Source organism: Megalobrama amblycephala, linkage group LG5, assembly GCF_018812025.1.
Source record: "Megalobrama amblycephala isolate DHTTF-2021 linkage group LG5, ASM1881202v1, whole genome shotgun sequence".
Classification (NCBI taxonomy): domain Eukaryota; kingdom Metazoa; phylum Chordata; class Actinopteri; order Cypriniformes; family Xenocyprididae; genus Megalobrama; species Megalobrama amblycephala.
In genome coordinates this window covers 15,310,680-15,333,259 of record NC_063048.1, presented here as the reverse complement: position 1 = coordinate 15,333,259, position 22,580 = coordinate 15,310,680, and the positions used below count along the sequence as shown (strand labels likewise).

At 36.3% G+C, this 22,580-nt stretch overlaps 1 protein-coding gene across 1 annotated transcript; it reads left to right on the top strand.

Annotated features, from left to right (window-relative positions):
• The first annotated feature begins 54 nt into the window (after positions 1-54).
• On the top strand, positions 55-20,969 carry reep3a (receptor accessory protein 3a). Its single transcript, XM_048190813.1, has 8 exons — positions 55-372; positions 4,093-4,165; positions 4,916-4,992; positions 10,354-10,474; positions 10,796-10,909; positions 16,037-16,172; positions 17,762-17,898; positions 18,854-20,969. The coding sequence occupies exons 1-8, from the start codon at positions 341-343 to the stop codon at positions 18,926-18,928; spliced, it is 765 nt and encodes a 254-aa protein (XP_048046770.1). The 5' UTR covers positions 55-340; the 3' UTR covers positions 18,929-20,969.
• The last annotated feature ends 1,611 nt before the right edge of the window (positions 20,970-22,580 follow it).

The window sequence follows — 22,580 nt, the reverse complement described above, 5'->3', positions numbered from 1 at the left end:
CCAATCAGTGGCCAATAGAGCCATCAATCAAACGTGACATCGTCCCTAGTCCGAAAAGAACATGAGAACGAAGAAGAAAAACAATACATACACGTTTAACACAATGGGATACCACGAAGGGAGATAGCAACAGTTAAAACAAGAGATTATTCGTCAAATAACGATGTCATCTTGTAGACTTGTGGGCATCAGAAAGTATGCGATAAAAACAGAAACTCGTTTTAGCGGTTGGAGAAGCGAGACAAAAGTTATTATTATTTATAGTTTATTTGAATAGTTTATTTCATCTGGACTGGACCTGCAGCGATTCTCGTTACTTGAAAGCGCAACAGGTTGGAAGATGGTGTCGTGGATTATTTCTAGGGTCATCGTGTGAGTATTTATTAAAAAGATTTGCTTTGTTTCTGAGCTTACATGCCTTAGAAAAACTGCTGACTGTGCATTTAGATCATACCGATCAAATCTATGCACACTGTACTATCTCTCTATATATGCTGTTATAATTCAAAACAGTATTATAAATCCATAAAACAAATCTTGATGTTCTTATTTATTGTCGTGTATTTGCTTTTGGTCAGGAGTAAAAAAAAAATCTCAACATGCATCCATTTTAAATATAATAAATAGCCAATAAATAATTATAAATAACAATGTCACAGTTGCAACACTGTTAAAACTGCAGTATTTTCAGTCCTGGAAATATACCAGGAAATTTACATTTGATTTTCAGGCCCAGAAAAGCAATGGAAATTAATTAAATTTTAAAAGGTCATGAAGATGTTTACAGTCAATATAAGTTTTAGGTGTGGTCAGATCTGAAGTGTTTAATCTGCTAGGGATGAGAGATATTACTATATGTGAGTGCACAAAAATGCTAATACCATCATCACAAAAAGATTGGAAAAGTAATAGAAAAATCATTCAAATTCACGGGTAATAAAGTGTTGGAACACCTAAATCAAACAAGATAAAAATTCACAAATTATGCAGAAAAACATCAGTCTTGCTGTCATACTGGAGTAGAACAGGAAATTCATTATGTTTTGGGCTGGAGACGTGCTTTGGTTAATGTCCTTGTCTGCATAAGAGGAGGAACTGCTGTTTTCCTGCTGGACCGTAATGTTACAATAGGTGTGTCCCTCTCTTTGCAGAAAGGTCAGCACAGGAAAGCACATTCTATGCCTCATCTCACCAGGTGCTGTTTGCTGTGGGTTTGGTTATCTTTAGTGTACTGACAATGTAAGAGATAAGGGTCTCTGGTCGTCACTGATAGAAATACATTCATATATAGTAGATTATAGTCAGTTTCAAAGTCTAAAGGTCTTTTGAAATGTCTTTTGTGTTCTTACTGTAAGTTAACATGATGAATTATTCTCCAACGGAAAACAAGGCCTAGCTATTTTAGAGATGTGCAGTAACAACACACACACACACACACGCTCGTTTCTATTTTTTACCTTCTTTTTTTTTTTTACCCTCACAAGTTCTCCCAGTGAACAGCGTAATAGGAAATGCATGACTAAACCATTGTGACTCTAATGTGTTCTCACAGCATTTGACATTTAAACACTTTCTTCTGACTAGTAGTAACAGCAAGGCACGCTCTGTTTGGAAATTAGGACTCTGAGATGTTAAAGTTGTTTAATTACAATTGATAATTTTTCTTTTAAGATAAGAACTGACCTCTACTCTTGACTTCAGCACTTATTTTGCTTTATGGTAGAGATGGTTTAGAGTGGAGAAACAGTTACGCAATAAATGGAATCCATCCAACGGTCCTTCAACACACACACACACACACATACACACACACCCATGAATGCACATAACTTTAGACGGTATCAGGCAGTGCTGTCGTTCCCATAGCTACTCGAAAATACATGGTTCAGGGAAAGACAGGCCGGTTACAGTGAAGGCTGTGGATTTACTGTGTGCATATATTGAAGTGAGGTGTTCAGCACCTCTTTGGGGAGGGGAAAAACGCTTTTTTTTTTCAATCTCATCCGTCACTATTCATAGTTTTCAGTCAGAGACCTAGAGGGCAAACCATCCATAGAAATGCAGCACAGACCTGTCAATTTTCCATCTGTTTCAAGCCACAAATATTTAGATCACCTCTCAAAAGAAGAAAAACAACAACATGGGAACAAAATGCAAGTTCTGGGCACTTGTGAATCATGATCCAAACACAGCACCTGCTGCAGTATTTAAAAAAATAAAAACAGCAGGACATTCTAAAACATTTACTGTAAAAAAAAGTTGCTAAATCAGTGATATTAAAAGATCAAATTCTGTATACACCTTATTGATAATGCATAATATGTACATGCGAACAGATGAGCCCAGAATATAAACGCAACATGCAAAATGGTTAAAGGGATAGTCCACCCAAAAATGAAAATTTGATGATTATCTGCTTACCCCCAGGGCATTCAAGATGTAGGTGACTTTGTTTCTTCAGTAGAACACAAATGATGATTTTTAACTCCAACCGTAGCCGGCTGTCAGCCGTATAATGCGTGTCAATAGGAACTCCATCTATAAGAGTCAAAAAAACACGCACAGACAAATACAAATTAAACCCTGCGGCTCGTGACGACACATTGATGTCCTAAGACACGAAACGATTGGTTTGTGTGAGAAACCGAACAGTATTTATATTGTTTTTTACCTCTAAAACACCACTATGTCCAACTGCCCTCCACATCCGGTTAGTGAGGTTTGATCGTGCTCTGACAACGAAAGTGATGTCTCGCTCTCATGGAAGCAAAGCACGAGATATATCTCTTCCATCATCAGAACGCGTTTTTTGACCTCACTAACCGGATGCTGAACGCAGTTGGACATAGTGGTGTTTTAGAGGTAAAAAACGATATAAATACTGTTCGGTTTCTCGCACAAACCGATCGTTTCATGTCATAGGACATCAATGTGTCGTCACGAGCCGCAGGGTTTAATTTGGATTTGTCTGTGCGTGTTTTTTTGACTCTTATAGATGGAGTTCCCATTGACACGCATTATACGGCTGACAGGCGGCTACGGTTGGAGTTAAAAATCATCATTTGTGTTCTACTGAAGAAACAAAGTCACCTACATCTAGGTTGCACTGGGGGTAAGAAGATAAACATCAAATTTTCATTTTTTGGGTGAACTAACCCTTTAAGCATTTTCTTTATAATGTTTTTCTATGAAAAATGCCAGACGATAAAGTGCACATGGCATTTATACTTTGGATTCATCTGCTTGCCTGTACATAGTATGCATAAATAATAAGGTGTATGTTTAATTGTTAATATCACTGTCTTACTACATTAGTACTTAGTACAAACCTGGTAAAAAAAATAATAATAACTGGTGAGCAATGGAGAAAAGCCTTGTTTTGCCCTTCAGGTGGACATTCCTATAAAGTTGTGACGTCACATGAAAACTATGAATAAATAGATCTTTGTAGAATTAACAGAGCATTTTGAATGATCAGTGCATTTTTAAAATTTGATTGGCATGCAACCAAAGGCAAAGACTGTATTTGCCATCTGGGTGGGTGTCCTAATGAAATAGGTGGGCCTATCATTAAATATAAGATTGGGCTATTAGTAATATTTAATACCAAATTGTGCATAACGATATTAAAATTCTGGTTGTTACGATAAGCCGATAATTATTTTCATGCTATGGCCGATAACCAATAAATGGCTGAATTCTACAATATTTTGTCTAAATAAATTAAAAATAAAACATTAAGATCAATCAATTTAAATGCTACAAGTGAATTTAGGCACCATGACAATAGTAAAAAAAGTTATTAACTTCAATATTTGCTAAAGATTACATCTAACGGTGTTATTAAATTATTACTGTTTAAAATATTAATTTAATATTTAAATTAAAATATAATTTTTAAAGATTATGTGAGTGTAAGATGAAAGCAAAGGTTAACCAAATGTTTAAAAAAAATCCCTAATATCAGCTGATAACCGATATAGATATGTCAATATATCATATGTCCCTAATTGTGAAGAGTGTTACTGTCAGGTATATGATATTTTAGAATATAATAGTCTTATGTGCATGTCTGTTTGTGTTTTCTCACAGTCTTGTGTTTGGAACGCTGTATCCTGCATACTACTCCTTTAAAGCTGTCAAATCCAAGAATGTCAAGGAATATGTAAGTATTTAGTTCTTAAAGTCATATGCATATCATTATGCAGTTATGTTTTACTGATTCTTCACTTCTTAATATTTGAGTTCAGAGAATGTTAATTGCCAAAGTAGATGGAAAGCTACAGCTGTACTGTTCGTACAGTATATCCTGGTTGCTCTTGGTATCTGACAGACGCTGTCAGTAACTAAACCCTGAACTGTTTAGCAATTTTATCCTGTCCTTCCATGTGTCCCCTCTTTATGCCCTCTTCCAGTTACTTCCATTTCTCTCTCTACAAAATATAATGTATCATGGTACAGTGATGGTGATACCATAGTATTTTAATATATATCAACCAGTAAATGGTTAATATTTATATATTGTAGTATTAGGTACACTATGTAACTTTTGTTCTTTTAAAATTTACTAAATTTATATAATCAGCTAGTACATCAAGAATCCATCTTGCAAACTGTGTTTTTGTCTTGTCCTGAATGACACCTACAAGAAGTGTTTATATTCAGACTATTTTAGAACGAGCGGGACGACAGCCATTGCGAAGTATCCCAGTACCTACGTGACTCATCATAGACGTAAACGGAGAGAAGTAGCTCCAGCTACAATGTTCTTCCTCAAGATGAATTCAGTTTAGTTTGTTAACCGCTAGAGTGCCAAAAGTTACATTGTCTACCTTTTAAATGGTCCTCTGTAGTACGTTTTTGTAAGTATCTCTTCTATGCCTTCAACAAACATTTTGTGTTTGTGGTTTGACAGGTGCGATGGATGATGTACTGGATTGTGTTTGCACTTTACACAGTGGTGGAGACCATCACAGACCTTTCTTTGGCTTGGTAAATACTGTACATAAACACACACTGTCTGGAAAGAGGCGAATAAATAATTGCTATTGGATTGCATGGAGTAATTGTGCATCAAGTGGTTTTATTAACATTTTGCAATTCTTCTCTATTGTATGACTTTTCACTGTATAGCCTTTGTGGGTGTATGAAAAGGGCTTTTATCTGTTGTTGCAGATTTTGAGCTCCATTTATTATCCTCAGGCCACTCAGAGGAACCAGTCTGTTAGGTTCAGTTTCAGTTCAGTTAAATTTTAGTGCATTTCATTAGTTTCGTGACATTTAAAAAAGAAAAAATTCTGCTGTGCTTTTGCTGGCTCGTGTTTTCAGCTTTATTTCCATGGATAGCTCAGAATAAAACTACACAGTGTATAATATGTTACTAAAAAAACGTGGCACTAAAGATTTTACTATACAATTTTTTAATTTTGAATATGATTATCTCTGTAATTGACCCTTTGCAAAGAGCCGCCCCCCTTAGTTACTGTTGCTTTGTCCAACAAGCCATGGCGCTGTCACGCCACACAGAGTAAAAAATACATCACGGAGCAAAGAGGACACTGACAACATGTCAACAGACAAGACAGAGCAGGTTACATATGATATTAAACAAAGTCCCAGCTTTCAAATTATGTAATTTAAGAAATTCGAACAATAAAAACCATTTTATGGATCTTTAATGTGTCATGACAGATCGCTGTAGCGCCTCAGTTCAAGCGGTTCGTGAACCAATCATCTCTTCCTACTAGTTAATTCATAGCATCAAATAAACATGAATGAACATGAGAAGGAATGTTGTTTCAAATGCAGAAAAACGTCAGTACACACCATTTTTCAAGTTCAAGTCCACCAAGGTTAATCTTCTAACTCCTGACTGCTTCGTCTGACAAAATGGCGGATCCGGCGTTCTGATTGGTTAGATCGCTTGTCAATCAAACTCCCGGCAAAGGGTCAATTCTGTAAATATAAAAAATGTATAAATCAAATCCAGATAGGATTGTTTTTAAATAGGTTGCACTCCTTATATAGTGGAGTTTAATATAATTATATTTAATTCAAATAATTAAAAACAAAAAAACAAATAAAAACAATATTTTAAAAAATATAAATTTAAATATAAAAAATATCACTTTATTTGGCAAATTATTGACTTTTTGAGGCGTTAACAGGTGTAGTTTCATCATATCGATCAACCAAGGATGTTTATTTGTTGCTTAAAGGGTTAGTTCACCCAAAAATGAAAATTCTGTCATGTTCATTTACTTACTCTCATGTTGTTCCAAACCCTTAAAGCTGCTGTAGGTAACTTTTGTAAAAAAATATTTTTTACATATTTGTTAAACCTGACAGTAGAATATGAGACAGATAATCTGTGAAAAAATCAAGCTCCTCTAGCTCCTCCCAGTGGTCCTATTGCCGTTTGCAGAAATACACCGCTCCCGGTAAGAAACAACCAATCAGAGCCAGGAGGAGTGTCTTAGCAGTGTCAATCAATCAAGCTCGCGTGCGCGCTGATCTCACCCCTCTCATGCACAGTGTACAGGCGTTCAAATTCAAGATTACCGGTGTGCCGCAGCTTTGCTTATGGCGAAATAAAACGATGTTATATGCAAAGGACCACCCTGAAATCTACAAGAAACCATGCCATACATAATTTGTCAGTCCTGTTTTGAAATTATCTTAGTTGTGTAGTTCTTAAAAAATTAAACAAATCAAGCAGGGATAGCTCCCTCCACCTCGGAAAAGCCGCTCCGATATTTACCCTCGTTTTATTTCGGGCTCTATCTAATTCTTTCTTTTTGGCTTTTTTATCATCGTCATCTGTCTTTTTCCGTTTACCCGTCTTTATTTTATGAGCAGGTGTTTGTGTTTTATGTTTGTCCGCCATAAGCAAAGCTGCGGCACACCGGTAATCTTGAATTTGAACGCCTGTACACTGTGCATTAGGGCTGGGAATCGATTCCAAAAAGAATCGATTCCTCGATTCCGAGGCGTTGGGAATCGAGAGTTGATTCCAAAGGTTGGAATCGATTCCATTAAGGGGAATCGACTCCTCTTTTTTAACACAAACCGCGGCCACGTAGCCGATTTCATTTGTCAACACAATCACATCACCTGTAAAGAAATAAAGTTCAGACTAAATAAATGGATCCAGTCGTGACACAGAGTATGGTTTAGGCAAAGACTGTAGAATAACACAAGACGTGTCACTCGTATTGTTTTGAATGGGAGAAAGTGTAACGTGCAATATGGCGGAATAAGTCCCGCCTTCTAAATAAGAGCCAATCGCCGACTGGTAAAGTCATCACGTCACTTCAGCAGCCGTTAGAATCACCGGTTTCTATAGAAACAGTCAGACGCGCGCCTCTAAAGAGACGCGCATTTAAGTCTGCGCATGCGCATTAGCTTGATCCAGCCTGAAAAATACAGTTTCTTTTGTCATGATTCGAGCGTTTAGAAACTAAATTTATGAGTCGGTTGTTGTTAGATTTCATTGGTGATTTCAAATATGAAATTTAATCGTAAGGTTGGCGAACTGTTTTGGAGAATTTGATGTTTCCCCATTCAAAGAGATTGCATGATGCCCAGGATGCCCGAGAGGCGTTTCAAAGATGGCCGCCAAGTGAAATGACTTGTCTTAAAGGGACTTTGGTTTAGGGTAGGATGATTATTTCAGCATTGTGTAGGCAATCACGCGCAATGACTGACCCAACCGAATCTTTAGAATCGGTTGCTGGGCCGGGTTTGATCTTACTCGTTGTAGTTTAGGACAAAAAGAATAAATCAATCGACAACAACAATCAATCGCGTGAAGAATGTGTAAAGGCCCTAAAAAGTTTATATGTGTAAAGGCCTAGGATTTTCCCCCTTCTGGTCTATGTATCCCTGCCTCTGCTGAATTATTTTTATCCCCTTTATCCCAGTGGTAATAAATAAAATATCCAGCTTCGCCTCAGCGCCAGGCGCAAGTCAAACGAGCGCGGAAAAGGTGACGTCGAGGGAGCTTCAGTTGAACAACAGTGAACTGCGGTCAGATCAGAGCCGTTAAATATGATGAGATGTTGTCAGGCTATGTCGGGAACTCAGAAAAAATAACACGACTGTCCAATCAGCCGTTACACTGTGCTCGAGGGTGGCGCGCACTAAAGAATTGCATGTGCAAATGCGCCGGCGCGCTGCATAACTTTATTATAGCTTAAATAAAGCGCAAACGAAACTACGAGCAATGACCGTCGTTGTTCTGTTGTAAGTTAAGTCATGAAATTACCAAACATGCAATTAAAGCTGCCTCAAAACTGTGCATGCATGTATTTGTTGACATGGTTTTATTGTTATCCAATTTGTTGGCCTTAAAACATCTTAAACATTCATATTTAGTACACCAGGGAAATTCTCGGGGGAGCATACCCCCGTACCCCCCTGGCAAACTACATTTTCTGTCCTCAGTAATTATGAAACCCTGGCCAGCTTATATCTAATGAAATATGAGGTAAATGTGCATTTCTCCAAATGTGCACACTTTTAGACTACAAGTTTGTGTATGTGTGTGTGATAAAAAATAAATGGGACCAAACGCGATTGAATGTAAAGGTTTGTATATCGTTATTCTATTAATAATACCAATTGATATTGCATTTCTATCAGAAAGTCATTAAGAATTATATTTATTAGATAGCTTAGATATTTGCAACACTACAGTGACACTATGTTACAAATATCTAAGCTATCTAATACTTCAAATCTCAAGGTTAAATCTTTTTTTTTTTTTTTTTTTCTGTAACAGCTGCCAAAAATAGTATATAGCTCCACTGTGGTCTTAATATATTAAAAAAAAAAAATAGTAAACTTTTCAAAACATCCCCCCCCTCTGTTTTTTTTTTTTTTTTTTCACAAATCGCACCCTGTATATGTATGTAAATAGAATCTACCTATATGTATATGGTGAACATATTCCTAGTCTTTACACTGTGGCTACTGTCTACACCTGACGCAGGAAGCACGACGTGACAAATCCCCGAAGTAAATGCCTCGTTCTAATTATGACCAAGCAGCAGTCACAATATGTCTAATAGGAAGGACAAATGGATTTGCAACGGTCGCTTTGCATGCCCGGTGTAGAGAGTTACTTGCTGTGTGGCACGGTAAGACGCGACAATGTTAGTCACGGTAGTGGCATTAAAAAAAAATTGAAAATAACAGTGAGGAATCGATTCTTGGAATCGATTCTTTCGATTCCAGAAACAGGAATCGGAATCGATTCCAAAAAATCCGGAATCGAACAGCCCTACTGTGCATGAGAGGGGTGTGATCAGTGCGCATGCTAGTTCGATTGATTGACACTGCTAAGACACTCCTCCTGGCTCTGATTGGTTGTTTCTTACCGGGAGCGGTGTATTTCTGCAAATGGCAATAGGACCACTGGGAGGAGCTAGAGGAGCTTGATTTTTTCACAGATTATCTGTCTCATATTCTACTGTCAGGACATAATGTCAGGTTTAACAAATATGTGACATTTTTTTTTTTACAAAAGTTACCTACAGCAGCTTTAAGACACAAATTAAGATATTTTTAGATTTTTATAAATCTGACAGTCCATACAACTACCACTTCAAAATGTTCATAAAGAGATCATAAAACTATTCCATATGAATAGATAGGTTTAGTCCAAATTTTCTGAACAAACACGATCACTTTATATGATGAACAGATTGAATTTAGGCTTTTATTCACATATAAACATTCATCAGCGCACACATCAGTTATGATAAACAGAAGCTCAAGCATGTTTGCTTGACGTATGCGAGAACCAAGTTCATTCTCATGTGTTACTCAGCACTTTTGAGTTTATACAAGAACCAATGAGGTTTGTTCTCTCGCGTCAAGCAAGTATGATTGAGCTTCTGTTTATGTTCGCTGATCAATGTTTATATCTGAGTAAAAGCCTAAAATAAATCTGTTCATCATATAAAGTGATCGATTCTCTTCAGAAAATTTGGACTAAACCACTCGATTCATATGGATTCGTTTTACGATCTCTTTATGAACGTTTTGAAGCATCAAAGTGTCAGTTGCATGGACTGTCAATGGAGGGACAGAAATCTCTTAGATTTCTTCAAAAAGAATTATCTTTATTTGTGCTTTAAAGGTGAATGAAAGTCTTGTGGGTTTGGAACAACATAAGGGTGAGTAATTTATGCCTTTTTTTTTCATTTTTGGGTAAACTAACACTTTAAGGTATCAGTACTGAGGTTCCAGAGACTTCAGAGATCATAGAGAAAGCCTAACTCAAACCCATTCTTTTTGTCTTCTGTCTTCCCTCTATTTTCACATGAATTGCACTTGACTATGTTTCAGGTTTCCAGTTTACTACGAACTGAAGATGGCTTTTGTCTTTTGGTTGCTGTCTCCCTACACCAGAGGAGCCAGTGTCCTCTATAGGAAGTTCCTACACCCTATGCTGGCATCCAAGGAAAGGGTAATGACCCTAACACATCATCAGGTTCTCTGGGAATAGGTGTTCACTGATAGTGAACATAGCCATACTGAAATGTATCATAGATTCAAGAGGATTACATAACCAATGATTACATAAATAACAATAAAAGAAAAACAGATGGATTGGGTTAGTCTGATGTCTCAAGATAACGTGTTCATTGTAAACTATGATTTAAACTGCATGGTTCATTTAACTGCATATATCGTTCTCTCTGTAATTGTTTGTTGTCAAAGTCCTAGTTGAGGTTAAAGGTGAATTTTAAGTCAAAAAATCTATACTGTTTTACAATCTGTTTTACAGGACATTGATGAATATATTGTCCAGGCCAGAGAGAAGAGTTATGAGACGATGGTGAATTTTGGGCGTCAGGGTCTCACTATCGCGGCTGCTGCTGCTGTCTCTGCTGCTGTGAAGGTATCATAAAGACACATGTACCCATACACTGATGCAATGTTTATACTGGGCATTTGAGCTAACGTAACTAAGCTGATTTGGTCAGCTAGCAGCTTTTATTCCATGTAAACAGAGACATTGTTTTGCATTGATATACATTGCTTATTTTTTATTTTTTTTTTGTTATGCGGTTTTAAGCTCTGTAACTTAAAAAAAAAAAAAATTCTATGAAAGGGTATACCATATTTTTAGAAATATTAAGGAACTTGATTTTGTTAGTTAAATGAAAAAATGCTGTAAAACAATAATATTATGAAATATTATTACAATTTAAAATAATAATATATTATAATATAATATAATAATATATTTCAAAATGTAATTTATTCCTGTGATGGCAAAGCTGAATTTTCAGCATCATTACTCCAGTATTCTGTCACATGATCTTTCAGAAATCAATTTAATATGTTCTCATGAACCATTTCTTATTATTATCAACATTGAAAATAGTTGTGCTACTAAATAATTTTGTGGAAAATGTGACTTTTTTCAGGATTCTTTGATGAATAGAAAGTTTAAATATCAATTTATTTGAAATAGAAATCTTTTGCTAAATTATAAATGTATTTACTGTCACTTTTGATCAATTTAATGCATCCATGCTGAATAAAAGTGTTAATTTCTTTTTTTCTTTCTTTCTTTTTTTTTTTTTTTTTTTAATTCATATTGACCCCAAACATTTGAACAGTACCATTCAAAATAGTTTCAGGTCAATATAATTTTTTATGTTTGTTTGTTTGTTAAAATATACACTGCTCAAAAAAATTAAAGGAACACATTGAAAACACATCAGATCTCAATGGGGAAAAAATATCATGCTGGATATCTGTACTGATGTGGACTGGTTAATGTGTTAGGAATGAAAGGATGCCACATCATTTGAAGGAAATGAAAATAATCAACCTACAGAGGACTGAATTCAAAGACACCCCGAAAATTAAAGTGAAAAAATGATGCAGCAGACTAGTCCATTTTGCTGAAATTTTATTGCAGCAACTCAAAATGGTAGTTTACAAACAGTAGTTTGTATGGTGCCCACGTGCTTGTATGCATGCCTGACAACGTCGGGGCATGCTCCTAATGAGACGGCAGATGGTGTCCTGGGATATTTCCTCCCAGATCTGGACCAGGGCATCACTGAGCGACAGTCTGAGGGTGCAACTTGGCGCGTCGGATGGACCAAAACATAATGTCCCAGAGGTGTTTTATTGGATTTAGGTCAGGCGAGCATGTGGGCCTTTCAATGGTATCAATTCCTTTATCCTCCAGGAACTGCCTGCATAATCTCGCCACATGAGGCTGGGCTTTGTCGTGCACCAGGAGGAACCCAGGACCCACTGCACCAGCGCACGGTCTGACAATGGGTCCGAGGATTTCATCCTGATACCTACAGTGCCCTCCACAATTATTGGCACCCTTAGTAATTGAGTAAAAGCAGCTGTGAAAATAAATCTGCATTGTTTATCCTTTTGATCTTTCATTAAAAAAATTCACAAAATTATAACCTTTCATTTAAGGAAAATAATTGAAAGTGGGGGGAAACTCAAATTATGAAATAAATGTTTTTCTCCAAAACACGTTGGCCACAATTATTGGCACCCTTTTATTCAAAACTTTTTGCAACCTCCTTTTGCCAAGATAACAGCTCTGAGTCTTCACCTATAATGCCTGATGAGTTTGGAGAACACCTGACAAGAGATCAGAGACCATTCCTTCATGCAGAATCTCTCCAGATCCTTCAAATTCCAGCTCCATGTTCCAGCACTCATTTTCTATAGGGTTCAGGTCAGGGGACTGGGACGGCCATGGCAGAAGCTTCATTTTGTGCTCAGTGACACATTTCTGTGTTGGTTTTGATGTTTGTTTTGGATCATTGTCCTGATGGACGATCCAACCACTGCCCATTATTGGATTTCTAGCAGAAGCGGTCAGGTTTTGATTTTTTTTATCTGTTGGTATTTGATAGAATCCATGATTCAGTGTATCTGAACAAGATCTCCAGGACCTCCAGCAGAAAAATAGGCCCACAACATTAAAGATCCAGCAGTATATTTAACCGTGGACATGGGGTACTTTTTATCCATGTGTGCACCAAACCCATCTGGTGGGTTTGCTGCCAAAAAGCTCTTTTTTTTAGTTTCATCTGGCCATAGAAAGCCGGTCCTGTTTGAAGTTCCAGTCGTGTCTGACAACTGAATATGCTGGAGATTGTTTCTGGATGAGAGCAGAGGATTTTTCTTGAAAACCTCCTGAACAACTTGTGGGGATGTAGGTGCTGTTTGATCATTTTTTTAGGCTTTCTGAGACTCAAGACTCAGCTTATCTCTGCAATTCTCCTGCTGTGATCCTAGGAGAGTCTTTGGCCACTCAAACTTTCCTCCTCACTTCACATTAGGGTGATTTAGACACACGTCCTCTTCCAGGCAGATTTGTAACATCTTTAGTTGATTGGAACTTCTTAATTATTGCCCTGATAGTGGAAATGGGGATTTTCAATGCTTTAGCTATTTTCTTTCAGCCACTTTCTATTTTGTGAAGCTCAACAATCTTTTGCTGCACATCAAAACTATATTCTTTGGTTCTACTCATTGTGATGAATGATTAAGGAAATTTGGCCTCTGTGTTTCCTCATGTTTATTCTCCTGTGGAAGAGGAAGTCATGGCTGGACAATTTCATGTTCATGATCACCCTGGTGTGCTAAAAAATGTAAATATGAATGGGAATATACTTCAGAGATATTTTACTCATAAGAATTTCTAGGGGTGCCAATAATTGTGGCCAACATTGAATGTCTTAGGATTATATTTTAATTTTTTTTCTTACATTTTAACATTTAATCTATTTTAGAGTGATGTACATTCATTTTAATCATGTTTTTTTCTGTATTTAGTTTGTCATGCTAACATTTTTTAGCCTTCTTAAGTTTGCTTAACAAAATGCACTAATTAGTGTATCATTTGACCAAAACAGCTTTATATTTGCAAAGCATGACAGGAGAGTGAATCTAATGTTGACAGAAGTAAGTTAAACATTGTGGTTTGTACATGTGTAAACAGTACAGACAGTAGAGCTCCACGGTGCCGGGCAGTGAGCACAGGGCCCACTAGAGGACGCTGGGCCCTCGGGCCACCCTCATGAAGTCTGTTTCTGATTGTTTGGTCAGAGACATTCACACCAGTGGCCTGCTGGAGGTCATTTTGTAGGGCTCTGGCAGTGCACATCCTGTTCCTCCTTGCACAAAGGAGCAGATACCGGTCCTGCTGATGGAGTTCTAGAGTAACTGCCTGTCTCCTGGAATCTTCTCCATGCTCTTGAGACTGTGCTGGGAGACACAGCAAAACTTCTGGCAATGGCATGTATTGATGTGACATCCTGGAGGAGTTGGATTGCCTGTGCAACCTCTGTAGGGTCCAGGTATCGCCTCCTATTACCAGTAGTGACACTGACCCTAGCCAAATGCAAAAGATGAGTAGGGAAAAAAAATGTCAGTGGCCTCCACCCATGGCCGCTGCTGGCCAAATGGGTGCCCTAAGCAGAACTGTATTGTTGTGCCAAAATCCAATGCCTAGCACATTAAAATATTGAAATTATAGCTATGAAAAAATTGCATTAGTATCAAATCAGGTAGATGTGTTGGTGGTGGTCAAATCCTTAACGTCGTTAAACATGTTTAATTAATCTCTCCCATTAACTACAATAGTCAAAAATATAAAGTTCCACATGTTTGTGAACATACCTAAAAATGATGCACATGATTAATCTTGTTTTCTTTTCTTTTTCGCTTCTCAGCGCCAGACTACAGTTGTCAGTGTGAGGTGGGGGCAGGGCAAAGCGGGAATGGCGTGTTGCGTGTGCTTAAGTTTCTGCATTCTCAATAATTCCTTTTAGTATGTTTAATATTACTATAAAATAGTAATATTACTATATTACCTACAGAATAGTAGTTTATTTATATATTTAGAATTTTTTTTTTTTTTTTAACAAAGGTGGTGCCCCCCCCTGGGAGTTGGTGCCCTACACAAACTGCATACTCTGTGTATAGGGAGTGGCGGTACTGCCTCCACCTGTAAAACTATATCTGTTTTGGGGGTTGTCTCATTGTTACCCATGAAGTGCGCCTGTTGTTATTTTAATTAACACCAAAGCAGCTGAAACTGATTAACAACCCCCTCTGCAACTTAACTGACCAGGGTAGCGTTTCCCAAAAGCATCGTAAGCTTAAGTTGATCGTAGCTCCATTGGTGGCAATGGAGCTACGATCAACTTAGGCTTACGATTCTTTTGGGAAACGCTACCCAGATCAATATCCCAGGAGTTTAACTGACTTGATGCTATTCTCTGATTAAAAAGTGTTCCTTTAATTTTTTTTGAGCAGTCTATATGATTTAATATTAAGACATATTCTGCATGAAAATAAAATCAGGAGTGACCCAGTTAAAATTAAATGTGTCTTCACGTTGCCTCTCTTGTTTTCTTGTTTTTTTTTGTTTTTTTTTAATCAAATTTGCTGTCTGGCCATGTCTGATTCTTACAAAATATCCCCATTCCCCAACACTAGTGCTCTTCTGTTTTTGATTGTTTTTAGAAGTGATGCTGCTCATATCTAATGACAAGAATATCTAGGGTCTTTTGATTTGGGCCAGTAAGCAACCTCCCAAAACACCCTAGCAACCGCATGGCAACACACTAAAATCACTGCATAGCAACACTCTGGCAACCATCTGCAGTTACATCATGCAGTTGCTCATGGGGTTCTAATCATCACTAACATTTTCTTCAGAAAATGTAAAAATCTAGTTCAAATCTTCCTGTTTCCTTTCTCTTTCTGTCTACATGCTAAACTAATCTCCAGCAGTAGCTGCTGCACCTGTCCCAGGTAACTTGCTTTCTTCTTCGATCTGCTTTAACCTGTCACCAGCGCATCATTAGACCATTATTAACTGGTCGATGCCTTCAGAGGAGTTAAATCAAAAAACATGTCTTTGCTTGTGTATAATAAAAGCAATCACAAATTAAGGCTTTTTGGTTCTACAATTGTGTTTACGCAATGCACAGTGACATAGCTGATCACATGACTCGTGTCACAGGGACAGGGTGCCATCAGTGAACGTCTGAGGAGTTTCAGTATTCCAGACTTGACGCAGATCCCCCCTGAGCAATCAGCCTTCTCCAAATCCAGTCGACGGGCCCTACAGCCTGCTAACCCTAGCGCTGTCGATTCTGGTGAGTACATGCTTTAATGACATCATTGCTGATTATATAATGGTAAATGATTGATTATGTAATTATGAAAAATTACCACATACTGATTAAACTAAAGAACAAATGAGCTGTGCGAGTCAAAATTAGTATTTTAAGACCTCAAGGACAAGGGCAGATGAATCTTAGTGGAGCACATTGTCAGTCATCATTAAATAATTATTACAGTATGCCTCCATCTAGTGGTAGAACAAGGATTGAAAAACAATCCTTATGGAAACAGGGTCCATTCTTCGTACCTCGCTTAATACATCCGAGATGATTTGAGAGATGCCAGATCTTCTAGTCATGATAATTGATCTCTGGCTAATTTGGTTCTTCAAACGAATTTGCGGATTTTATTAAAATATCTGGATTAAGTTGTTTAAGATTACAGTGTGTTCTTGTGTTCATTGGAAAGGGCGGATGTATCGATACTTGAAACTATGATTAGCAATGCAGCGATTGGCTGACGCAATGTAATGACATCATATTAAAATTTCTGGACCTTTATAAGGAAACAGCCAAGTGACCAAAACAACATAAAAGTAATAATAGATAAAATGTGTACTGTTTGCTACATGAATCCCAATTATTTCCATTATTTTAATTTCCATTATTCCATTATTTCTAGTATTTGTACAGGCTTTACATTTTTATTTAAATGTTGTAATTAGCAATTAATTTTCTGCATCTCCTGTGCTGCATCAAGCTATTCCTATTATAGCTGTCACCATTCAAATTAATGCACAGCACAGACTAACTCTACATCATGTGTATAAGACTCCAATAAAATTATTCCCTCACAAATAAATCTCTCAGTGAGTAAAACTGTCTATATTATGATAGACTACACAACATTATAATAATTTAATTTTCAAATTAATTTTTAAATTATTAATATTATTATTTTAAATGATTATTGTCCCTGGTTCAATAGGGTACTTTTGTAAGAAAGTAGCAGTGGCCAGGACAGACTTTCCTCCTCTTAAAAAGATGCATTCTAATCCTGTTTACATGAAATAAGCCTGCTCCCGAGCAGCTTTGAGCTTACGGACCTGTTGCTATGACAGCACCTTCGTCAACAGTAAAATCCAGATAACTGAGTAATCCACATATGAAGAACGGACTCTGATGAAAAGTCTGTTCAAACAATAAATATCTTGATTTTGTATATGCTTTCAAAGGCACAGTTCACCCATTTACTCCCCATCATATCGATCCATACCCATATGACTTTATTTCAAGGAGAAAGCAAGACTGCATTCCTAATAATAAATAAGCAACAGTAAAAGTGGTGCAAAAAACTTTTTCCACTATATTCCAATACTTTTCATGGTGCGTTTACATCCTTTTTGAGGCTTGACAGCTTCAGTATCTATTTGTTGCGATTGTATGGAAAATTCTTCTTTTTTTTTTTTTTTTCATTCCACAAATTCACAGTATGGGTTTGGAGTGACGTGAGAGTAAGTAAATGATGACACAATTTTCATTGTTTGGGTAAACCAATTCTTCAAGGTTCAGTTCCTCTTGTTTGAGATCTTTATTGCATCTCTGTGCATCTGCTCCAACAGAGTCATATAAACAAGCAGGGGAGGGGCATGAGGAGGAAACAGATGGAGTATTCTCCGAAGACGAGGCGTCAGTGCAGAAGGGTCTGCGCAGATCTCAGAGTGTAAAACTCGCCCGTGCCAAAGCAGCACGCAAAGAGGTAGATTTGTACATGCAAACATTTTATGTTCAATTATATTATAATTAGTGCTGTGAAATCGATTAATCACAATTAATCACATAAAAGTTTATAAATAGAGACACACAGCTCAAATGTACTCTCTGCAAAAAGTTGCTGCATTTAATGCTGTTGATGATTATTTAAAATATGTAATGCATGAACTCATGCCTTGATTGGACCTATTTATTTAATTACGCGCTGTCACTCGTGGTAAAAGTTCATGCTTTTATGGACACCACCATGTTTGATACTGTTGCTATGGTTACTGCTATGTTTAGTTAGTTATAATATGGTTGTGACTTCATGAATATGAATGAATGAACATATTCAAGCAGCTCCTTTAAGCCGGGGACACACTTAAAGATTGTAAGGTTATGAATGTAATTTGATCATGCCCAAATTTATTGCTAAATTAACCAAAGGATTAATCAACTATTCTGAAAAAATTTGATTAAACGGGGGGATAGATTATTCGATCAATCGGAAAAATAATCCACAGATTAATCGATCGAAAAAATAATCGCACACACACACACACAGGTTTGTTTTGCTATCAAAGTGAGGACATTCCATAGACGTAATGTTTTTTTTCTTAATAAAACATTGTTTAGTATGTTTTTAAAGCTATTTTAAATATGAGGACTCATGAAATGTCCTCGTTTATGTCGTAATACCAGTGTAATACCCATGTCATTATACAAATTTGTGTCCTCATAAATAACAAACGCACACACACACACATACATATATACAAACGTTTTATTTTAGATGCAAATAAATTGCGATTAATCGGTTTGACAGCATTAATTATAATCTAAAGCTGAATACAAAATACAAACATTTTCCCTGTGGGTCTCAGATTTTTAAACCCTACTATAGTACTTACTGAAGATTAACTGTGTGTGTTGTTGTTGTTGTATTGCTTTTTTTAAAGCCTCGCTATGGCTCTCTGAAGCTGAAACCCAGAAGGCGGCAATTGGTTACATCATCCACTTTTGACCATCCTTGATTGTCCAATACAAACTCACAGACGGGATCAGCATCAAAACTGCAGTCTAATTCTAAACTTTTGCTATGCAATTCTGCATGATAATGCTCTTTCAAAGCAGCACTAAACACACAACTACAACTACAAAAAGACTTACAGCATAAACAATGACTTTTACATTCATTCTTTTATTAGATGCTTTATTCAAAGTGCTTTACAGATGAGGAATACTGCAATATAAGCAACAATGATGCAGAATGATGAAAAGAGAATCTTGCATGCAGCATTATTTGTTCAGAAAAATACCAAAGCCTAATATGAGTACAGGAAGACTAAGAATGTACTAAAAATCTCATTTAAAAATGGATCTGAGCGCATCTGATCTGTAACTTGACCTGACCCTGCCTCTGTAGAGACATCTCTTGTTACACAGAGCGTGGTCACAGTAGCACAGGTATCCTTGGTGTCCTCAGTCTCCCTCTACAGTGGCAGGTGTCAAAGGTTTCGGAAGTGTGCGCCTTTCAGCTTGTTTTTGCAGTAATGAAATGGAACAGGAAAAAAGACTGTGCATGTTTTGGCAGGTGTTTGTGTATGCATTGGTGTTTCAGCATGTTAATGTTTACATTTTCATAGTTCACCCAGAATAAAAATTCTGTCATCGTTTATTCATCCTCATATCATTCTAAACCCATGTGCATTTCACCCATGGAATGCAAAAGAAATATTTTTGAAGAATATATCATTTCCATATAATTAAAGCGAATGGGGATTCAGTCTGTCAAGCAAGCTCCAAAATGACAAATGAAGCACCATAAAAGTGGTCTATTTGACTGCATACAATACATATTTTGTCAAAATTGAGTTACGGCCTAAATCAGGTCTCTTAGACTATAATCTGTCCTGTGTTAGATGGGTTTGGCTCGACCATGGTCAGATTCAGAATCAGTCCCCCAAAAAAAAATGCTGAAGTCATTTTTCTCAATTTCAGTGTTGGTATAGTATCTTTGCTCTGTGAATGTAACTGTTATTCACTCATAATCTTCTATGATATTCTGAAACAAACTACAAAAAAATCAGAAACTGCATGTTTTAGAACTACAGTGTTGGGGAAGATTTTGATTATATTGGAATAATGTAACCAGAATATTATTCAAAACTTCTCTTTTTATGTTCTAAAGAATTTGTATAGGTTTGGAATGACATGAGGATTAGTAAATGATTTTTTTCCTACATTTTTGGGTGAACTATCCCTTAAATCTGTCATGAAATGTTATAATAGTTTGTTTTTAAGTCTTGACAGTATTTTTAAAAGCTGTTTCCAAAAACATTTCTTAAGTTTGAATGTCTTAGGATTATATTTTAATTTTTTTCCTACATTTTAACATTTAATCTATTTTAGAGTGATGTACATTCATTTTAATCATGTTTTTTTCTGTATTTAGTCTGTCATGCTAACATTTTTTAGCCTTCTTAAGTTTGCTTAACAAAATGCACTAATTAGTGTAACATTTGACCAAAACAGCTTTATATTTGCAAAGCATGACAGGAGAGTGAATCTAATGTTGACAGAAGTAAGTTAAACATTGTGGTTTGTACATGTGTAAACAGTGGCAATGATCTGTCCTTTTTTGAACGTGTTTGCATTTTGTGTTGGACAGTAAGTCGTAAGTGTGTGGAAAAAAGTCTGTGAGCATTTGGGAGTCTTAGTTTGTGAGTATGTTTTGTGTGATGGTGAAAAACCTGTTGATTAGATTTTTGACCAACAGTTTTTTTTTTTTTTGAATGTGTTAGTAAAACCTGCACCTAAAAGAATAAGGTTTAAAACTAAGTTTTATTTTCTTTGACCTTGGGACAGGTCGTGGAAAACCTGGAAATACCAGGGAAATTTAAAAGGCCTGGAAAAGTCATGGGAATGTCAAGGAAAGATGGAAATTTCTTTAAGCAATATTTTTCTTGGTTTCTCTGCTCTAAGCTATTTCATGGGCTAGATATTGTGTTTCATGAATGCCGCATGTCAGCGTGAAACATCAGTCTGTCTGATACAAGACTAATAAAACACTAATAAAACACTAAATATATTTTTGTAAACTAATGAGTGTAATGGACAAACCCAGCAATTGGGTTGTTTTACGTCCAGTAACTCCTAGATTAATACCTGATGTACAAAAAGATCTATTAAATTTATATTAATAAAATATTGCTTCAGCGATCTCTATCATTTATTATTATTATTACCCAGCAAACATTACCGCTGGGTTTTATTATTATTATTATTATTATTATTATTTTCCTGTACTTAGGAACAACTGGAAAGGTCATGGAACACTCATGGAAATTCAACAAAAAAATTAACGCTGTGTATATATACAGTTTAAGACATAAATTCACCAATTAGTCATAAGTTAGCCTAAATCTTGATCTTCTTCTAGGTCTGAAAGGCTGTTTATTAATAAAATAAATGCTTTATATATTACCCTATGTTAACTGCTTAATGGCACCTAGTTAAAGGGTTAGTTCACTCAAAAATGAAAATAATGTCATTTATTACTCACCCTCATGTCGTTCTACAGCCGTGAGCAAAAAATGAAGATATTGTTGATGAAATCCAATGGCTCAGTGAGGCCTCTATTGAGAGCAAAGCCATTCAAACTCTCAAAGTCCATAAAGGTACAAATTTGAAACCGTTCATGTGAGTTCAGTGGTTCTAAAATCTTAATATTATAAAGCGACAAGAATATTATATGTGCCAAAAAATAAAGACTTTTCAACAATATCTATATGGGCCAATTTCAAAACACTGCTTCAGAGCTTTACGAATCGAATCAGTAAATTGGAGCACCAAAGTCACGTGATTTCAACAGTTTAGCCGTTTGACAGGAGATCCGAATCACTAATTCGAAAAAAAAGATTCATAAAGCAGTGTTTTGAAATCTGCCCATATAGATATTGTTGAAAAGTCATTATTTTGTTTTTTTGCCGCACAAAAAAATATTATTGCCGCTTTATAATATTAAAATAGAACCACTGAACACATGAACGGTTTCAAATATGTTTTTGGACCTTGAGAGTTTGAATGGTTTTGCTCTCAATAGAATCCTCACTGAGCCATCGGATTTCAACAACAGTATCTTAATTTGTGTTCTGAAGATGAATGAAGGTCTTACGTGTGTGGAACGGCATGAGGGTAAGTAATAAATGAAAGAATTTTCATTTTTGGGTGAACTAACCCTTTAATGTATGTCATACTGCAATTTCTCCAGTGACCACTAGAAGCAGTCAGGCTCTGTTTTTCAAAGTCATCCCTTGGATTGGACAGAACAGTAAGGAACACTTGTAGTTTTAGGAAAAGCATCTATTTTAAAAGGGTTAACCTTTACAAACACATTGATTTTATTTAAACATGTTAATGACATTTCTCTATAATAAGAAGTGATAAGAATCTTATTACTTCAGCTTCAGAACAGGGAAAATTAGGGATTTGCATCACTTTTTGATTTGAGTGTATGCTGCCTTTAGAGACTGTATCTGTGTGTGTATGTGAATATGTGTTTAACCTTTATGAGAAGCCACATGATTTGAATTTGTATGCCTTTAGGCTAAAGAAAAAAGAGATTAACGACATACAAACAAGCTCCCGTGTGTTGAGTTTGGTTTTGAACTGCAAACACATTTA